This window comes from Gekko japonicus, unplaced genomic scaffold (genome assembly GCF_001447785.1).
Source record: "Gekko japonicus isolate JY-2015 unplaced genomic scaffold, Gekko_japonicus_V1.1 scaffold81, whole genome shotgun sequence".
In the NCBI taxonomy this organism is placed as follows: Eukaryota; Metazoa; Chordata; class Lepidosauria; order Squamata; family Gekkonidae; genus Gekko; species Gekko japonicus.
Genome location: NW_015162476.1, coordinates 498,002 through 514,211, shown reverse-complemented (window position 1 = coordinate 514,211; position 16,210 = coordinate 498,002). Strand labels below are relative to the sequence as shown.

Below are 16,210 nucleotides of genomic sequence, written 5' to 3'. Positions count from 1 at the left end.
TAACAGTTCGCCCATCAGCACAGTCTACCGCTTCTCAACCCTTCAGAGAGCAAGGGCAGAATGCAGTATGGATACAGGATGGCAGTCTCAGGAACGTAGCCATGTTGGTCTGCAGCAGACGAGCTAGATTTGAGTTCAGTAGCACCTCAGAGACCAAAGATATTTTCAGGGAATAAACTGTCAAGAGTCAACGCTCCCTTAGCAATCAGACAACGGGAACTTTGACTCTTGAAAGCTCATACCTCGAAAACATTGGTTTCCAAGGTGCAAATGGACTGAAATCTAGCTCTGATACAGGGTGGAGAAATGCACAGAGAGTACAGTTCTAGACTTCTAGCACACATCTGCTGTGGGGTCATTTTGAGACAGACACTGCTGCTGAAAAATCTGCGCTACGTTTTCAGAGAAGGCAGACATTCCTAGAGAAAACTTTAAAATGAGAGGAGTCTCACTAGGTCCAGTTTGGTGTAGTGGTTTAAGTGTGCGACTAATCTGGGAGAACCGGGTTTGATTCCCCACTCCTCCACTTGCACCTGCTGATGTGACCTTGGGTCAGTCACAAGCTCTGGCACAGCTGTCCTTGAAAAAAGAGCAGTTTGTGTCAGAGTTCTCTCAGCCCCACCTACCTCACAGGGTGTCTGTGGTGGGGACGGGAAGGGAACGGAGTTTGTAAGCCACTCTGAGACACCTTTGGGTAGTGAACGGCAGGGTATAAATCCAATCTCTTCTTCTTCTTACCTCATGTTCCCTTAAGGTTTCCCTTTCAAGAACCATAAATTCAGTTGTTTCTATTTTCTCTGTCAGTTCCTTTACTTCGTGTGACAGCTGTTCTTTTTCCACCTGTAAGGTCTCCAGCTCTGCTTGGGTAGCTTGTTGTTTAGTTACAGCCGTGTCCTACACAGTTAAAAAAAACAGAGTAAGAGGTTTTTTTACTTCCACATTAGATGAATTCCTAACTAACACTAAGCTGACTCACCCTTTCTGTTGCAAGAGTTTCACAGAGGATGACGGAATCTGCAAAATCCTTATGGATCTAGAATTAGAAAAATACTTAAATGAGCTACTTAATTCTGTCTCTTTTCCCTCACCCCAATTAGACTCCATTCTGTACGAAACCTGTGTATGTCAGGAATACTGAGTAGACCCAACCAGTTTTTCTGCTGGTGAAAAAGGACCTCCTGCCCTAGGCTCTGCTGGGGATCGTGGAACCTGAATGCTCAAAAGCCATGTGAGATTGGGGCTGTACTAAGGAGGGGAATTGGGCAAGTTAGTGAAAAAGCTGTCTGGATCGAACCCAATATACTGGTAGCTCAGAAGCTGAAGTTACCTAAAACTCTTCATGGATGCTACTGCAGAGAACAGAACCCCATCTCTCTTAATAGGCAGGTTTCCAAGCTTGCTTACCAGACTCATTTCAGGCCCTGGAATCCACTCCTCTTCCGGAACTGTAGCACTGACAGCCAAGCAGTGATCATCGTATTCAGAGAATACTGAAGACATAGCTACACACACAAAATCCAGACTTTTTACCAATATGGTAAGACAAAAAACCTCACAAACTTAACACAAAGAAGGTTGTGTTCAACAGTCCTAGAGAGCTCAAGAGCAAAAATGTAAGCATTCTTTCATATACTTAGAATCTGAGAGGTTTGCATCATGGAAGAAATTTAAAAAGGAACACTAGGGACAGCCTGCTGGGTGAGCATTCAGCTTCAGGAACATTTGTGCATAGCCTAGATCTACCAAGCACCTGGGGATCACTGTTAAAAGTCTGAGCATTTAGGCACCCAAGCTAGCCAGGGACACACATTCCTCTGACCCTTTAGTTCCAATATAACTATGCAATAACCGATAGAAAACTCTGAATTAGTAGAATCCAATTTAGCTGTAGTTACAGTTAGCAGCCAGACCCTTCTTGTGGAAGGACAGTCTTATAGCAAGACACCCCTTCATTAATATCAAACCCCCCCCCCCAAAGTCACTTGTGTACTGTACAGCCTGGCCCAGAAATGGAAACAAGATGGAGCTGGAACAAACAAAATGGATGCTGGCCAGAGTCAAGCCTGGGAAACGATTTTGGGTAGGTGATTCAGGGTCATGGACTTGCTAATAGCTTTCCTCCCCACTCAAAAGAGATACTTAACCTCATCAATGGGCTCCTCAGGAAACAATACCCTTCCCTGACATGAGCACATTGCACCTGGTCACATTTCCCTTGATTACTTATCCTAATGGGTACAGTCCAATAGCCTCTCCCATCCTGTAGTCAGCGGTCATCAGAAAAACACTAACACTTTTAGTTTACATTCAGCAATTTCATCAGAAAACATTAACACTTTCAGCCTACACCCAACAATCTTATTGAGCCCCATTAGCAACTCTCATGCAAACTGTCACAAGTCTTTATCCACCCATGGGAAAGTCATCAAACCTTTCCCAACACATTGTTTTATCCCCAACAAACCAATCATGGCATTGTTTTAGGGGACGCATATGTCAAATTGCCTGAGGTACAATTTTTCCTGTAACTGGGCTCCCCAGAGCGTCAGTTGTGTGTGTGTCCTCCCGGATCCAGACCTCACACTCGAAACACAGGTTGCTTTCCTTGCTCTTCTACAGACTACATTCGTCTAGATAGGTAAATGTCACCGACACCCAATCTGCATCCCTGCTGCTCCCTTATCTTTGTTAGCCTTGTGTGTTTCTCCTTGTACTCTTGCATATGTTTTACTCTTTTATTCCTTTTAAGTAAAATCCTTTCTATTTAATTTGGACTGGTATATTTGGAGAGTCCTCAAAGGGAAAAATCCCCATAAACGCTGGTGGAGATCTCACTCGTTACCCCCTCTCACATGCTCTGTCTCTTTTGCTAATTCCCCCAATTAAAAGGAGACTGCTCCTTTGGGTAACAACTGAGCACCTGTTATTTATCACGTAATCTATCCATTACCCATTTTATAGATTTCTTAATTTCTTTTCAACCAAACACAGGTGCAATAGGTTGCCCACTCATTCAGAATACTGCCCTATTCATATTTTCCCAGAAAATGCACTTACATTCCTCCATCTCCGATACGGCCGACAGAGAGGATTTAAATCTTTTGGCCCTCTCAGGGAAGTCTTCTGAGAATATTTCCCTGTTGCAGTTTATTTGTCCAGGGGTCCAGGTAACTCTCCTCTTCTTTCTAGTCTGAAATGCAAAATTACATCACCACCAACAAAAATAAGAGTCAAGAAGCACAGAACAAAGAAAGCAATACTTTCAGCATGGCCCTATGACAGATTTGAGTCCGGATCATCTTGAAGCAGAGGCCACAGGTCCCTGAGCCTAGCACACCAGAGGTCGCAAGCTGATAGTTCAGGGTCTGTCTCAAAGCTCAGTGATCCAGTTCCGTATATGGCAACTGCACACGGCCCCTGTGTTTGTATGCACTGTAGCACACCATACAAAAGCCCCAGAAAGTTCACTGAATTGTTTTATTGTGGATTCATCCCTTTACAGCTTCTCAGTAAAATGCTTTTGATCTACCCTCTATTTCGCTTTTTTATATTTGTGTGTGTTCACACAAAAATTGAGAATTTTAGATTCTAAGAGAACAATCCTAAATCAGTTTTACTCAGAATCCTACTCCGGTCTATCCAGTGGGGCTTTCTCCCACAAAAGTGTTCTCAGGATGGCACCACAAGTGTATCTATTGTCGCTATCAGCTTTATTGAAACCCTTGTAACAACCAGTTTTCCAGGCTCACTTTTAACTCTTGTTCTTGCAAAAAAGACGACGAAGTGACCACCATCTTGGCCAAAGTTCTTATCCTGTCCTCCTGCTGCTTTTGCAATGAGTTCTTTTCTTCCAAGAGCTGGGCGAGCTGGTCTTTCTCTTCATCTCTGGTGTGAGAGTCTGAAGAAACCTGTAAATTATATGTATAGTGCATGCTAAAAATATACATTTAACCAAGAGAGTGTAAATAACCAAGTGACTCAGTCCATCAAAAGGCTGGACTTTTAAAAACACTTAACACCACCATCACCCCATTTTCAATGTCTTGTTTGCACTGCCCCAAAGTGTTTTTGTATGACATCCCTGGCTGAATTTGATTCTACTAATTCAGCTGTCCTTGATCTCTAAGGGAAGGCACCTCACGTTAATGGGTTGATCAAGAAGGCTCCCAACTTGCATTGCAAGAATTAACGGGAGGCGAAGACAACTGACCCTGCCAGCCACAAAACTGCAACAGGTTGCAACATATCCTGTATTCAAGTTTAAAATACTACAAGCTGCAGACTGAAAGCTACTCCACTAATGCAGGATGAGTTTAAAGTTATGTACGCTTTTTGAGACACTGCATGTATGCAAGGGGAGAGAGAAAGGGGGGGGGGTTTAGCATCCTTACCTACATTTTAAACCCCATGTCAATGTCATCAATATCATCAACTTTGGCTTTTAATCTCTAGCTCTACCATGTTTTTCTTCTGCGCTCTGCCTTAAGAAGAGAACCTGTGTGATCCAACTAGTGCTGGGAAGACATCTGCTGGCTTTTATATACTGAAAGGAAAGGGGGCCTTTTTTCTGCGTTCCACTCGCCTTTGCTGAAGAGTAGCAGGTTAACTCCAACTTGCCCTGAAACCACCTCACACCCTCCTTTTACTGAACACCCAGCTTTGTGAAGACTTCTGGGAAACCTGAGCACCTGTTCACTGTTTTGCAAAATGTTTGTTGACCCAGGATAACAAGGTATTTCGGCTTCCTGCAGTCTTTTTCTGAAGCTTGGGAACTTCAGGTTTTAGAACTCTGAAAAGAACTGATGCGAACCTCCTCTAGGCGCCGCTTTAAATCTTCTATTTCTCGTCGGTACCTCTTTAAGAGGGCATCGTCATCTAGAACTTCATTTACTTTGGGGCTGTTTTTCATCTTTTTTGCTGTACTAGCAAACTAGAAGAGGCAAAAACAGACAAAGCAAGATCAGCAAGCCTTATTAGCAGAAACCACCCTCCCCCACAAACCTTCCTGCATACAGTCCTCTCTCTTTTTCCTTGCCACAAGCAAGAAGACACAAACTAAGCAAGTGGATGACCTGCAAGGGCAGAAGAATCCCACCTCCATGTTATTGCCCACTTAAGTCTCGTGTTCTGAATGACTGCAGATCAGATCAGTTATGGCTGAGAGGTTTAGTGGAAGCAGAAGACAGGGCAGATACAAAAAACGGGGATGAACAGTCGTAAGACAGAATATTAGGGGGGTGGCTTGTGCAGAAACACAGAATAGAAATTTCTTAACTATACGAATTTGAGAACTGTTTTCCAAAATAGGGTTACCTGAAAGGTGCTTAACGTTTCTTCCAAAGATACTGGAGTAACTGTGCAGATGATAGCAGTTTTAGCATTCCCACCAAGAGAGTTCTGTAAAATTCTCGTCAGTTTGCTGTCTCGATAATTTATAAAGCCTCTGGGTTTTTTTTTTAAAAAACGACAAGACACAGGAGTAAGGAATTCAAGTTTACTTGTTAGCAGTGGCAAAACCCTTCTAATACAGTGAAAGAGGTTATTCTTGTGCTTACCCAGGCGGATCATCAGAAAGTTTCTTGATGACCTGAGCCAAGATGAACAAGCTCCGGTTTATATTGCAGCCTTCTTTAAGTCGAATGCCTAAGAGCAAAAAAATCACTAGACTGAAGTGGCGTTGACAGCAGCTCCCTTCACATTCATTTTGGTACTGTGACACGAAGTCACAACTCCAACACGCAAGGCTAGTGGTTTATTATTTTAGAATTTCAAGCAATAGCCATTTGTTTAGGAACGGTGTAATGATTTACTAGTATCAGTCCACCATGACACTAAAGCTATGTGACACAACACCACCCTCTCAGCCCCGTCTACCCCCAGGATCACTGCAAACTTAAATGGCCTTCAAATAGAAGAAGAAGAGATTGGATTTATACCCCGCCCTTCACTCGGAGTCTCAGAGCGGTTTACAAACTCCTTTCCCTTCCCCTCCCCACAACAGACACCCTGTGAGGTAGGTGGGGCTGAGAGAGCTCTTTCCAAAACTGTCCTTGAGAGAACAGCTCTGACAGAGCTATGGCTTGCCCAAGGTCATCCAGCAGCTGCAAGTGGAGGAGTGGGGAGACAAATCCGGTTCTCCCAGATTAGAGTCTGCGCACTTAACCACTACCAGAATAGAACCCAGAATGCCCTGGGTAAACAAAGGAATTAAAATGTAATAATTAAGTCAGGGCTCGACAAATCCCAGGCACCAGGTCACCACGATGCCTAGAAATTTCATCGTAGCACCTAATATTTAAAGCAATGATTTTATTGTAGTGTCGCTCAGGAGTTATGAGTTGAATCCAAGCAGCTCTTCCTCTGGCAAAAAGAGGGAGGAAAAGGGTCTCCTCCCCTTTGACCACTGAAAAAAATATGTTTGGAATCATGGGACCCTGTACTGACAAAGCCATGTGGAACAGGAGCTATACGAAAGAGAGGAATAGGCTGAGAATGAGCAAAAAGCTGGCTGGGTACAACCCATAGTTTATTTATCATTTTGCATCAGATCATTTTGTTGTATGACATAAAAATAAATGTTCAAGTTCTAGCCATTGCTTGTTTGTATGTAATCTTATCTTTATAGTATTCAATAGTGGTGGATGATTTCATTTCTTAACCAGTTGCCTTCTGCACTAGGTCCAATATTCAATTCATTGACCTTTTAAAAACAAGAATGTAATTATGGTCATAAATTTTTAGGCTGGGTCCTAAGCTGAACAAAGTTCATCTAGATCGCAATTAAGTTATTTAGCAAACGTGGAATGGATACAAACTTTCAAAATAAGCTGGCTGAAGACCAGGTACGTACCATCGGTCCCTGTCTGGCTTGCTCTCTCACTTCCTGCGAGGTCTACCAAGTTCTGCAAAGACATTGGAGACTGTTAGGCTCAGATGAATACTTGAAGTCGCCTTATACTGAATCAGACCCTTGGGCCATCAAAGTCAGTACTGTCAGCAGCAGCAGCTCCCCAGGGTCTCAGGCTGAGGTCTGAGCTCCAGTGCGGGCTTCCACCACTTACTAGAGACACTAGTCCAAATACATGTCAGACAATGGCAGCAAAATGAGAACACTCAAGCCCAAGAAATTATACAGTAGCACAGTTTTTTCAAACTGGGTTCCGGAGACCCCTGGGGATTTGAGAAGGTACACCAAGAGGGTCCATAAATCTTTTGTAAGGACAGAGGGCACCTGGCTAACATAAAAAAGCAGACTTTTTCCAGGACTGGAGACAGGGTCTCCAATTCAAGGGAAGCTGACAGAATCTGCTTCCCTCTTTTAAGGGGCAGGAACTTAAGAGGACTGTCACTGCTGACGATGACCTGCCTTCCAGATCCCTTTAAGAATGCTAGAGAGAAACACACACTGATTGGCTGCTGGGACCCAACAGCCTGGCCCTTATTGGTTGAGAGGCACAAAGGTGGAATCCAAATGCAGCCATCATAGCTGCCTTCGGTATAAAACAGGAGTCCACTCTATATTCCAAGGCAAAGTACTTCAGCATACAGAGAGATATCATGTGCATCCCGAGATGATAGCAAACTGTGGCTTTCAACTGAGTTCCATTAAGTTCAAGTTGTGTGTGATGCTGGCCTTCTTCTGTTTCTGTGAGCAGCTCAGAAACTTCCTCCAGGCCCCTTTCACATCCCTGTTTAGATGGCCTATACCTAGGCACCCCCTCCCCCTTTTAATCAACAAGGAAGTTTCTTGCTGCCACCAGCACAACCCAGGGGTGAGAGTGATTAGAAAGGAAAGGAACCCTAAGCAGGAGCTGAAGTCGCAAGACTGGAAGAAAGTTGTACAGTTCTAGTCATTAACTTTGCTATTTGGAATACAATAATCTCCCCTCCCATCATGACAGATAATATTTAAAAACCAACATGGAAGAAACAAAGGCAGACTTCAGCAAAGCTTCAGACTGCAAGGGAAGACTGGGTTTTCAGGAAGAAGTGGAGAGATCCAACATGCTGTTTATTTTGATAGCATGACTTCAGTTTGCAGGCAAAGGTGTTGTGAATTTTGCAATACACCTCCTTAAAGGTTGATGTGTCTGCACTCCTAGGCACACTTTATTCAGAGCCAAGTTCCTGTGACGTTAGCAGAACTGTTTCCAAAGTGGACATAGGATTGGAACAGATTTAGAGTCCAGCATCACCTTTAAGACCAACAAAGTTTTATTCAAGGTATGAGCTTTCATGTTCACGACCACTTTTTCCAAATACATTGGTCTTAAAGGTGCCAGTGGTCTCTAAAGTTGTTCTACTGCTTCAGACCAACATGGCTGGCCACCTGGATCTATACTTAGGATTGGTGTGTCAGACTGACAATAACCTAGAGCAACAGTCACAGATATAGGCAAGATTCATGACTGCACCATTCTGAATTTACACTCCCCCCCTTCCTTCTGTGTTTGAAGCAAACTCAAAAGTGGCAGACTAGGATTTTTCAGGGATCTCGTAATGTACAAATTATGAACCGCTGCCATATCCAAGCCCACTCAGAACTTTAATGCTCTTTTTCAAAAACTCACCAAGTGAGAGACCATGACAGCACCATCACAGTTTGAATTGGATGCATCACTCTTTTCTTTGCTTTCGATTATCTTCAAAAGAAACAGAACAAAGCAGTGACTTGGGGTAACTTAGCAGAACACCTACAGTTATGAAAGCATGGGTGGGAGCGAGGGTCGATGTATTCCAGAACTGTAATATGTGTGTACACCACCCCCCACCGCCCACAAGACCAAGTTCCTTACTGAAAGTCCGTGGGACACTCAGCGCAACACTGTCATCACCCCCCCCCACACGACCAGGTTCCCTACTGAAAGTCAGTGGGACACTCAGCGCAACACTGTCATCAAGTGTAGAACTCTCCCACCATCCATGATCAAATTACAGCATGTTATATAGGCTGTGTTCAGCCATGCTGGGATGGAAGCCAAGCCAGCTTCTCAAGCACCCCAGAACAGAGGTCCCCAACCTCTGAACCTGTAGATACCTTGGGACACATGACAGGGAGTGGGGTCACCATGTAGAGAATCAGGACCAAGGGTCAAGTATTACTTTTTTTCAGCTAGCCCATAGATTCAATGGGAACTACCGAGTCCCAACCCAATCTATATACCCCCAGCTTGATTCCCCCTTAGTGAAAAAAAAGTAAGTTTACAACATGCTGAACAGCCACCAGGATAGATTACCATTCTGAAGATCGTATGGGAACGGCTGCTTCTTGCATTCATCTTTGTCTCCCCATAGTGTCTATTTTCTGTTTAAAAACCAAGAAAATCACATGTTGAAATAGATATACTAATTAGTATAAGGTGCAACACTTGTATAAATGGGTTTCAGAATAGTGTTCAGCCACTCGAGACATGAAATCTTACTTTCGCCTTTTTTTAGCCAGCTCATAACGTGCTCTGGAGAAATCACCACCTCTTCACTCAGATCTTCCACATAGATGTTCCTCTACAAGAGAATGTCAAAGTCAGAATATTCTTGTATTATTACATGCACACAATCTTCTCAACTGCTTTACCACTGTTTTTACAGCAAGTAGCAAGTGTCTCTTTTTAAAAATAACTGGATTTGGTGTCTGATAACAGGTAACTGAAGGAAACTTTGCAAGGAAAACAGTGAGAACTGATGCTGGGATCTAAGAGAAGTGCTTTGGGCATGCCCACTAGGACAAAAATAAACTTTCTTCCTTTGAGGAATAGACCCATCCTCATGTGAGGTTTGCCCTGTGGCACGGGGAACTGCTGCTCTGAGAAATACAATCCCACTGCCTCCTTTATTTCAACAAACTGAAGAGCAGCCTTCTTACCCTATAGGCATTCTGTGCCAGTCTCAATAAAAACCTAACCAAATATGTAACAAGTAAATCTTAAGTTATAGCATAGCAGCAATATTCAACAACATCCTTCAAATGTCAACTCACATACAATTAAGAAACCACAAAAGACAGAGAAAAAAATGAATACCCAAACACTTGGGAGAAAAGGGGATAGATTTTAGCCAGCACCTAGACAAAGGGAGCACACGGCAAACTTCCCTTTGTTATTTTCTTATGTGGGACACAGCCATGAAGCCACTCGCCTAATCTTCAAAGGTAGAGATGACCTCAGCCAACAGACATGACAGCAGTGTAACAACTAGAAATGTGCTGCATGGTCCTTGAGATCCTACCTGTGATTGTTCTCAGAGTTGCTGGTACCAGTTATGCTAATCTCATTGATATAAACTCAGGTGATTAAGTTTAGCACCAGTTCATTCTATGCCATACAGAACAAGCATTTTGTATGACTGGGAGACCATCAGTGGTGCAACCCCCTATTTTAAACAAAGAGTTTCAAGTGCAGAAGCATGGTCTAGTCCAGTGGTGGCGAACCTATGGCACGGGTGCCAGAGGTGGCACTCAGAGCCCTCTCTGTGGGCACACGTGCCATCGCCCCAGCCAGGCCCAGACCATCCTTAAAGTGTCGAATTCTCTGCCAAATAATTTTAAGTAAATGAAAGCATTTGGGATTGCTTTCCTTCCTTTGTTTGGATCATCTTAAGTTAATGTAGGCGTTGTTTTTTCTAAAGTAAAACCTCAGTATTCAGGTGTGTTGGCACTTTTCAATAAATAAGTGGGTTTTGGGTCGCAGTTTGGGCACTCGGTCTCTAAAAGGTTCGCCATCACTGGTCTAGTCAGACCGAAAGATACACAACAGTACAGGAGGACCAGCATTTTGCCTTCCAACTTACATGGGCCTGTAAGAACTTAAATGATTTCCTTGCCATCCAGGAGTTATGCAACTTTATTTACTTACACTGATGTCTTCCCGGACTACAAGAGGTTTTTTCTTTCTGATGTTACTACATAGCAGGTCTTTTATTGTCTCGTTATGAATTTCCATATACGAGATCCGGAGTAAGAACTCCCTATCTGGAACCTAAAAAAAAAAAAAAACACACAAGAAATTAAGAAGGCACAGACCAGTACACCATGGGATGTTCAACACTATACAAGACCTTCATTGAAATGCCCCACCTGCCTTTTCATCTACAACTTTGGTTTCATATTTTCTCGGTTCTCAAGCAGCTTGTTTTAGGGAAGCAAGCAAACCTAATAGCAGCCTCTAACTCATCCAGGAGTGGGAAGTTACAGGAGAGAGGAAAAGTGAGCAGCAGGCAGGAGAGGTCCTCCATGGCAACACCGGAAGAGGAAACTCTAAAGCACTCAGAACAGATGGGTTTGCAACATGATTTTGGTACCCGAGAGATGAAATGTAGCAAAACGACTTACACCACAGATTGTCTTGAAGACATCTTCAATTGCCATGGGTAAAATTCCTGGGGAACTCTTTGTTCCCAACATTGTATAGGTCTTGCCGGAAGCAGTCTGGCCATATGCAAAAATAGTGCCTACGGAGGATTCATAACAGTTAGTGCCAACCAGTACTCACGAAGACTGCAATTATGCACATGAACAGATATTTAAAAGATACCATTATATCCTTGAACAGCAGATTTTATAATTGGATCAGCCACCTCTTTATAAACCTCAGCAGTATTTTCTTCCGGATGAAATACTCGATCTTTGGGAGAGGAAGAGGGAGACGAAGGGTTAGGCTCAAAGAAAATCAGATTCTACCCCCAGTCTGCTAAATTGCCAAACCTATTATTGTTTACTTAATTTATACCCTGCCTTTCTCCCCAACAGGGGCCCAAAACAGTTTATATTGTTGCTTTTCCCTTCATTTTAGCCTAATAACGCAGTGAGGTTGGTTAGGCTGAGATAGCATGCCTGGCCCAAGACCACCCAGTAAACATCCCTACAACAGTGGGGATTCAAACCCGGGTCTTCCAGGCCCTGGTCTGACCATCTAACTGCTCCCCCCCACTCTCCATTGTACCTTCAACATAGTAAAGCCATTTCTTTTGATTATTTTACAAGATTTTAAACACTGGACAGCTATTCTTTGTACAAGTATATCTCTCACAACCAATAAAGAGCGAGCTACATATATATTCTGGTTATCAGACTTGAACTTGTAAGACACCAATATGTGCCTAAGATGTTACAACCCCTGTCCCCGATGCTTCAAGGCCAAAAAGATGGCCCCAAAAAGACGGCCAGGGCACACTGGCTTTTATTCCATTTGTACTTAGAAGAAGAAGAAGAAGAGATTGGATTTATACCCCGCCCTTCACTTGGAGTCTCAGAGCGGCTTACAAACTCCTTTCCCTTCCCCTCCCCACAACAGACACCCTGTGAGGTGGGTGGGGCTGAGAGAACTCTGACACAAACTGCTCTTTTTCAAGGACAGCTGTGCTAGAGCTTGTGACTGACCCAAGGTCACATCAGCAGGTGCAAGTGGAGGAGTGGGGAATCAAACCTGGTTCTCCCAGATAAGAGTCCGCACACTTAACCACTACACCAAACTGGCCAATGGCTAGTCAAACCCATCCTCCTCAGTATTGTCTGTTCTGATGGGCAGTAGCTCTGCAGCATCTCAGGCAGAGAAAGGCAACTCTCAGCACTTGCTACTCAACAGAGGCCAAAGAATGAATGGCTTGAGACCCAATGAGCCTGGAATCATCTGCATGAGAAATGGCTATTGTTAAGGTTAATATACACATCAAGCTGCCTTCTCAGCTAGCCCCACCATCAGATAAGCACACTACAAATGCAAGATGCCAAGTCCAATTCAACACCACATGGGCACACAACACCACTAGAAGAGCAGCAACCACACAGAGGCAAACAGTATTTGCTCCAGTTCCTATAGTAAGCCCACAATTTTATGAACATTTTACATCTTGGCTTCCTATAGAAGCACAGTGACAGAGGCAGGGGTATCCTTGCTCTGCCTCTCAGCTGAAAACACTCCTAAAAGTGCTGGGCGCTGAAGGGGAAAGGAGAGGTACCAGTGTCTCTGCTTCTAGTACAAAGAACAAGTACTATAATGTTCCCCACTACCCCCAGTAGAAGCAAACTAAAAAACATAGTTTTAGAGGCACCAAGAAGGACACTCCAACACTACAGAGCTGAACAAGGCTTGTTGAACTGCTTTGGCTGCTTCTAGAAGGACAAGGATCTCATTGGGAGCGACAAAATCGGGATAATTCAACAATGATTTTCTAGACAGAAAGCCTTCTATTGTTGGCTGGATCCTGTCCCTTTCCCTTCCCACTTGAATTGGGTGGGGAAGGTGTTGGAAAGGCAAGGTAATGACAAAGCCCTATCCTTACCAACATGGCAGATCACCCTTCTCCTACCTGCCAGTGGTTTGAGTGTTTTAACAACTGTCAAGAGCTTACCAAATGTGAAGGACTTTGTTCCATCCACTTGAGAGATGCTGCATTTCTCACTTTTCCAGACCATACTTTCTTTACCTCCCAGCTCTGCATTCTCTCTTAAGGAACAGATAAATTACACTTATATTATTTCAGTAAAAGTGGTGGGGAAAGACCCACCACATCTCCTGGCTGCTCAGACCAAAGAATACACAATACTGTTGGCAAATTTCATGGCCACACATAAAACCACCTTAAACTGAATCAGACCCTTAGTCCTTCATGGTCATTATTGTCCACTCAGACTGACAGCAGCTCTCCACAGTCTTAGGTAGAGGCCTTTCATGTTATCTGCAACTGGATCCTCTTGAGATACCGGGGATCGAACTTGGCACCTTCTGTATGCAAAGCAGATGCTCTCCCAATGACCCACAGCCCCTCCCATAAGAATACATGTTACTGTTGACAGATTTCAACTATTAGTGTTCTGGGAACATGCACCTCACTCAATTTACCTTGGCTTATAAAATAACTAGGGACAGGCTTCCGGTCTGGCTCCCGCGAAAGGCGGACGCATCTTTGGGTCGCTCCCGAGGGGCGTCTCGCCCGCCCGCGGTGGAGGAGGGAATCCGCGCGAGCGGAGACCCGAACGAGCCCCTCAGGATGTGAGGAGCTCGGATCCGGGGCGCTTTAGGGCGCTCGAGGGGGGAGTCTCGCTCTCAGCCGAGAGGTTGGAGACGAGGCGCCCGCCATGCCCTGCCCCTTTGGACCTTGCTGCGTGAGCGATCCCGTTTTACGGGGTTTAGCGGAGCCACCAGACGTCACCGAGTGATAAAGCGATCATCCGAAAAAGTTGAAAAAGAAAAGATCGGCCTAACTGTGAGTTGTCAAAATGCAAAGAAAAAGATCTAAAACCGCTTCCCCCCCACCCAGCGAAAAAGGCGAGGAGGTTAACCCTCTAACTGCATAAGCGAAAAAGAAAAGGAGGGGGGGAATGGACTGAGCGAACAGTGATGTTTTCCCTTGATGTATTTGAAATAAAGCGAGAGAAAGTTTTGTCTCTCTGGAGCACAATTTAAGAACTTTCTAAAAGTAAACAAAAAAGAAAAGATGTCGGAGCTGGGCAAAAACGAGCGGAGAGAAGGGAGGGACTTCCGTCTGGGCGTTTGCTTGTGTGTGAGAGCCGGCTGTTTAGTGTTTTGGATTGTTTATGGTTGTGAATCCGACGGGAGTTTTGTAAAATGGAAAAGTTTGAACTGTGACAGCGAGGAGTGCCTGGCAAGCGCTTATATACGTCCAGTTTCGAGGAGGACCCAATAGAGAGTTTGGGAGCGGAAATAAAAGCGAAATGAAATTAATACCATTCTCAAAGTTGGGGACCTCCAAGGCATGAAAGGAAGAGGATTTATAGTGCATGAACTGAGTATGTTAACAGCAACCCGAAGGAGGATTTAACAAGCCGGAAGTAGAAGACAACAGAGGAAGCCCCTGCACGTCAGCGATAGTAAAAGTGCCCAGCACGCAAAGAAGCGGTTCTGACTGTGTCCAGAAGAGATTTTTCTTTTTTTATTAACAGAAACTCAAGGGAACTCAAGGGAACATTAACAGAAATTCAAGGGAACATTACTAACATATTAACAGAGAATTATATGTGACTGAACTAAGAAAAGAAGTTTGACAACACACAGAAGAAGCCCAAGAAGATTAATTGGACATTACTAACAGTTTAATTTACCAGTTTATATATCACTCAGCTTTCTCTTTCTCCCGCTGTCTACCCTTCCCATTTTTTTCTTTTAAGCGAAATACCTCCCCTTTTTAGGGGAACTAATAAAATCTTTACCAAAAAAAACAAAAAAAACAAAACTAGGGACAGAGTACCTCTAACCACATAAGGAGTGTTTTTCTTAGACAACAATTTTGATAAACCATAACTATCAAAAAAGTTAACACAGATTAACTATTTATGAGCACATACAAATGGTTCTGCTCCTCAGTATGTGGATGAATACCATTTAGATATATGTTTGCCCTCTAGAAGACACAGCAGTGGATAGGGTTGCCAGCTTCATGCGGGGAAACAGCTGGAGATTTTGGAGGTGGAGCCTTAGGAAGGCCTGGCATGGGAAGGGGCAGGACTTCAATGGGGTATAAGGCCCTAGGAGTCCACCTTCCCAAGTGGCCATTTTCTCCAGGTGAGCTGATCTCCATCTCCTGGAGATCAGTTGTAATCCCAGGAGATCTCCATGAACCACCTGGAGGTAAAGTATCATAGTAGTGGAGCATTTTAGCCGGTGATATTTCATTTTCTTTATTTAGCAGCCCAACAACCCTGAAGTCTTGGACAGAGCCGTCTTACAAATACCACCCCTCTATCTCCACCCTCATATTAAACACGCACACAGAATGTCATCTGAAGTGTCCGGCAATTCATTCTATTAACGAGAGAAATTCCCTTTTGGTACCCTCATGCCTCTTCTCTCCCGCTCCCCCATTTCCCAGACCTCCAAGAAGCCATGGGGACATGCAAACTTCCCATGCAACGTCAAACCGGAAGCTGAAGAGAATAAAAGGAAGGCAAACGGACAGGTTTCTACAGCGCTCTGGACAAGCTTTAAAAAGGGGCGCCCGAGATACCTGCAGCCTATGAGCGAGCTTGGGAAAAAGCACAGAGAGAACAAGCTCCCATAGCCCAATGCCCTTAACCAGGAGCCAAACCCACGGACCACAGTGGGGCTTAATCCCAACCAGGAGAACAGGGAAGGCCTCCAAGAGACAACCTAACAAAAACAGAGAAACAGCCCCCCCCCCCCCCGCCGCAACCAGAAAGGTACCTTTCGATAAGCGGCCGCACCCGCACGCAGACCGTCACGGCTCCGTCGTCGGCCAT

General features: G+C 44.2%; 1 protein-coding gene across 1 annotated transcript in view; it reads right to left on the bottom strand.

Moving 5' to 3' along the window:
• CENPE (centromere protein E) overlaps positions 1-16,210 on the bottom strand; it is a 77,599-nt gene extending 61,389 nt beyond the window's left edge. Inside the window, exons 1-17 of the mRNA XM_015405765.1 lie at positions 16,155-16,210; positions 13,345-13,439; positions 11,529-11,618; positions 11,327-11,445; positions 10,851-10,973; positions 9,423-9,504; positions 9,237-9,304; positions 8,571-8,642; positions 6,851-6,902; positions 5,556-5,643; positions 5,314-5,443; positions 4,811-4,930; positions 3,750-3,908; positions 3,058-3,190; positions 1,405-1,502; positions 977-1,033; positions 739-894 (exon numbers count right to left, since the gene is read on the bottom strand). Coding sequence (XP_015261251.1) covers positions 739-894; positions 977-1,033; positions 1,405-1,502; positions 3,058-3,190; positions 3,750-3,908; positions 4,811-4,930; positions 5,314-5,443; positions 5,556-5,643; positions 6,851-6,902; positions 8,571-8,642; positions 9,237-9,304; positions 9,423-9,504; positions 10,851-10,973; positions 11,327-11,445; positions 11,529-11,618; positions 13,345-13,439; positions 16,155-16,210 — 1,698 coding nt within the window. The remainder of the gene's footprint in view (positions 1-738; positions 895-976; positions 1,034-1,404; positions 1,503-3,057; positions 3,191-3,749; positions 3,909-4,810; positions 4,931-5,313; positions 5,444-5,555; positions 5,644-6,850; positions 6,903-8,570; positions 8,643-9,236; positions 9,305-9,422; positions 9,505-10,850; positions 10,974-11,326; positions 11,446-11,528; positions 11,619-13,344; positions 13,440-16,154) is intronic.